Source organism: Diaphorina citri, unplaced genomic scaffold (genome assembly GCF_000475195.1).
Source record: "Diaphorina citri unplaced genomic scaffold, Diaci psyllid genome assembly version 1.1 scaffold338, whole genome shotgun sequence".
Lineage (NCBI taxonomy): Eukaryota > Metazoa > Arthropoda > Insecta > Hemiptera > Psyllidae > Diaphorina > Diaphorina citri.
In genome coordinates this window covers 65,893-69,877 of record NW_007377773.1, presented here as the reverse complement: position 1 = coordinate 69,877, position 3,985 = coordinate 65,893, and the positions used below count along the sequence as shown (strand labels likewise).

The following is a 3,985-nucleotide window of genomic DNA, read 5'->3' as shown; positions in this document are numbered from 1 at the left end:
GTCCACACACGAAAAACCTCAAAGTGTGAAAATAGGAAATTCACAAAAGCCCCTTTGCATAGAATACCTGGTAAGGTAGGTACTTAGCTTTCCGTTTACTTTTCCAAAGTCACGTCCTATTTATAGGTAGGTACTTTTTTTGTTTTGAATGCTAAATAGAAAGTAAAAAGTAGGTATGTAGGTAGAAGTAAGAGGAGGAGGAGGAGGAGGACGAGGAGGAGGAGGAGGAGGAGGAGGGAGAAGGGATAAAATAGGAAATTAGATTTTCCTATAGGTGAAATTCAGGTAATGTAGAAACATTATCAGGGATTGTTTTGTTTATGTATACAGGGTGGCCAGTAAGTCGGTTCAACGAGTTTTAAATGTGTCTACACTCTGTTCATTGTAGTATTTTTCTGCGACTCGTTGTTGACTAAGATTTCTCTCGTACAATATGCCGTGACGTCAAATATCGTTTAAAAGTTTAAAAAAAAAAGACTCCCACTATTTTAATCACCCCCCCCCCCCCCCCCCCCCCCTCCCCCTAAATTGAAATCTATTTTCTAAATCGTTCAATTTCGGATTTGGGCAACTAGGAGCAGAAGAAGAAAAAAAATGGGTAAATTTAATACCTACCATATTGTGAGCTCTAATCAATATATTCCACCCTGAATAATATATTTCAACGGAGATTTTCACAATGAGCTGTGGTTTTCGGGGCCAGGCAGCCATATTTAGACCCAATATCAAGAGCCAATGCAGGAAAACTTTGCCCGGGAGAGTTTGGTGGAAAGTTCATGGAAAGTAATAATAATTGAATTTTCACGAGAACTTTTACGCTAGAAAGCATCACTATAGGGCTCTGTAAAATCTACCTATAGAAGTTTTAAAACTGTTCATATACATGTTCATCATTGCCTCCACAAGAACCACGGAGTTTTATGAAGTCAGTTTTTAGTATCGGGTCTATTTTCAATTCATTCTTATTTTATATTCGTTTATTAATTTGAAGATCTCTTTTGCTAATTGTTATTACTTTCTACATATTACTAATATTTATTTATTTTAGATATAATAGGCCTTTTGGCAAGGTCTATTTACAGAGTTTTTATAATATAAGACATAAGTATACTTAAGATTTAAATATTTACCTAATACTAAATAATTACCTACCTACCTACCTAAAAAATCTAAATATATACTATTTTGTTACGTATAGCGAAGCTATACTAGCCTTTTGCGTACAGAATCAATTTCACCAGAATCGCTCTTACGGTAGGATTCATGTCCCACATGAAACTCAAGCGTTGTTGTTACAGTCAGACGTAAACAAAACATTTTTTTCAAATACGGTAGGATTCATGTGAGACATGAAACCTCCGAAAAGCGATTTGTGGTAGGCTTCATGTCACACATGAAATTGTTCCCTCGCTTTTAATTTATTTTCTTTTTTTTCCTAGTTGAGATAGAAACATCTGGTTTTTTTTGTCTTCTTCGGAAATCTTCGGACTATAATTCCGAATGCTTTGGAATCATAATAAACAAACACCGGCTTTTCAGTCTGCATTTGAAAGGAGCAAAAGATACACAAGTTCCTAGGCACGTCCTACCGTAACGCCTCCTATCTGTAAAAATCAAGCCGACCGTAGCGAGTAAATCTGTAGCTTCATGCTGGACATGAATCCTACCGTATCACCAGATTTAAGTTATATTTCTCCTACCATAATGGCGGAACCATGATTTCATGTGACACATGAATCTGTCCGCAAAAGGTTAAAATGTACAAACCTCTGTTGATGTTGTACAGAGAAATAGGAGATGCAGTAGTCACAGAAGATTTAAAGCCAGCAATTTAGCTACGTTTGACACACAATAATGGTTATGAAGTCATTTGATACATCTTTTCCCCAACAGGACATTGGAGGTTAAGCAACATGTCAATATCTGGATCATGGTCAATATCTGGACGGGAGGGCGGGGACTAGTTGACACATTTTCACAACCATCCCTCATATAATATCTGGAAGCTCATCTTTCTACCCTCAGGCGATTTCATCTGCCTCTACTTCGTGGTGTCTTTCAGACGATTAGTGTGAGCCAAACTCGTTCATCCAGGAATCATATTTGGATAGATCGTGAGCGGTCACCGATTTCCGACACCTTGCGATGGCTTCCCGGAAATCCTTCTCGGTTACGGGAAGATCGATGTCTTCTTGTTTGATTTCCTTGATTTGAGCCGGTGTTTGTCCCATGATCTTTCTTCGGATGGACATCATTGCAGCGTCTCTGAAAGGGACAGGAAGGTTTTATTGTTCAGAGATGTTCCATCAAATCAAATGGACTACGACCCCGGGACACGGAAAAAGGCGATGAAGAAGTAGAGAGAATTTCCATCAAAGAATCATCAAATCTTTACATTCATGGAGTAGGTGAGAGAGTGCAGGTAACAGTGTAATGATAAATCCCCAACAAGAGGGTTATACATACTTATGGGCTGATTTGAACATTTTCTTTGTACTTTAAATTCTGCCCTAGAAAATACAGAAAACCACTTGACTACCTACGGACTATTGAGAAAACCACTTTTCTGCTCATACCATAATATATTATGTACTACGTTTACTACGACTAGTTTTCAAACCTTTTCTCAAGCAGGGACGGATCTAAATCTTACCGGGCAAGATTCGCAATATCCGAGCCTGTGTAACCTTCCAGCATTTTTGATATTTTGTGGAAATCCAGATTTACATCTATGACAACTCCTTCCAGACACAAAGTCAGTAGCTGATATCTGGCCCATTCTGAAACACAAACAAAAATAAAACAGCTAGCACGGTGAACTTGGATTTTGGACGTGGATGGTTCCACTACTCCAAATCAAGTTGAAAATTTAGCCAAGATCTGTCAACAAGGAAGGAAACTTTTGACAAGCTTCCAATGCTCAACACAATCAAAACTCCTGTTAATAGAGTTTTTGCAACCAAAATTAGCGTCCTTGACGTTACTTGACGAAAACTCGTTTCTGCGCAGGTGCACTTGTGCAGAAACGAGTTTTCGTCAAAAATGAAAGGGACGCTAATGTTGGTTGCAAAACTCTCTGACAGGACATGTTGCTATCTTACCATTAGGAAGAGGTATGTAAACGCGTTTCTCAAATCTCCTGCGAAAAGCCTCGTCAATGTCCCACGGATGATTTGTAGCGGCCAGAATCATAATGATCTTGTCTTCGTACAGCGAAGAATTCAGTCCATCCATCTGGATCAGCAATTCGGCTTTGAATCTTCGTGAGGCCTCGTGTTCTGAGTCCGAACCTCGCATGGAACAGAGGGAGTCTACCTCGTCGATGAAAATGGTGGATACCCTGTATGAATTTGATGGCACATTCGTTCTCTTTTGACAAAATTTTTGATGGCAAATTCGAGGAAATCAGGCTGTACGTCGTAAATTATTGGTGTGGGAGCATTCGATCTCGAAGTCTTAGGAAGAAGGGTAGAAGGTCCAAATATGGGGGGGGGGAGAGACACGTGCCACTTTTTGGTGAAGGTCAATCGCCCGTTGATTGATTATTCAACGCCTCTGCAAGTTTTTTTTTTCTTTTCCTCCAAAATGTTGAATAATTCTGATTGAAAATTAGCCATTCTGTAAAATGTTCAACCTTTTCGCCTAGCTATATCCATAGGAAATCCCCAGTAGGTTAATATGTAGCCACCTATACATATAAACTAGATACCTACCTACAGAATAAAGATAAAGTTGAGAAATAAAGGCAGGCTTCCACAAAGTACATTTTGTTCACAACTCCCCAAGGAGACTCACTGGCCTCTGGACTAAGGGTACCAGATTATGCCAATCCCCCCTATGCATTAACCTTTTCCTAACGAATTAGTTCACCGGCCAAGGTATCCCCTCGAGGCAGCTGGGAATAAAATTCGTCCCGAAATTTATTTCACAAAATTTCGGAAGGGTCCTTGTTTTAATTTTATATTAGATAGTTCCTAACCGAGGG

The 3,985-nt window shown here is 39.3% G+C and overlaps 1 protein-coding gene across 1 annotated transcript; it reads right to left on the bottom strand.

Moving 5' to 3' along the window:
* Positions 1 to 1,830: 1,830 nt before the first annotated feature.
* On the bottom strand, positions 1,831 to 3,268 carry LOC103507730 (katanin p60 ATPase-containing subunit A-like 1). Its single transcript, XM_026822523.1, has 3 exons — positions 3,102 to 3,268; positions 2,654 to 2,780; positions 1,831 to 2,265 (listed from the first exon to the last, which is right to left on the bottom strand). Exons 1-3 carry the CDS (start codon positions 3,232 to 3,234, stop codon positions 2,067 to 2,069), a joined length of 459 nt encoding a protein of 152 aa, XP_026678324.1. The 5' UTR covers positions 3,235 to 3,268; the 3' UTR covers positions 1,831 to 2,066.
* Positions 3,269 to 3,985: the final 717 nt, after the last annotated feature.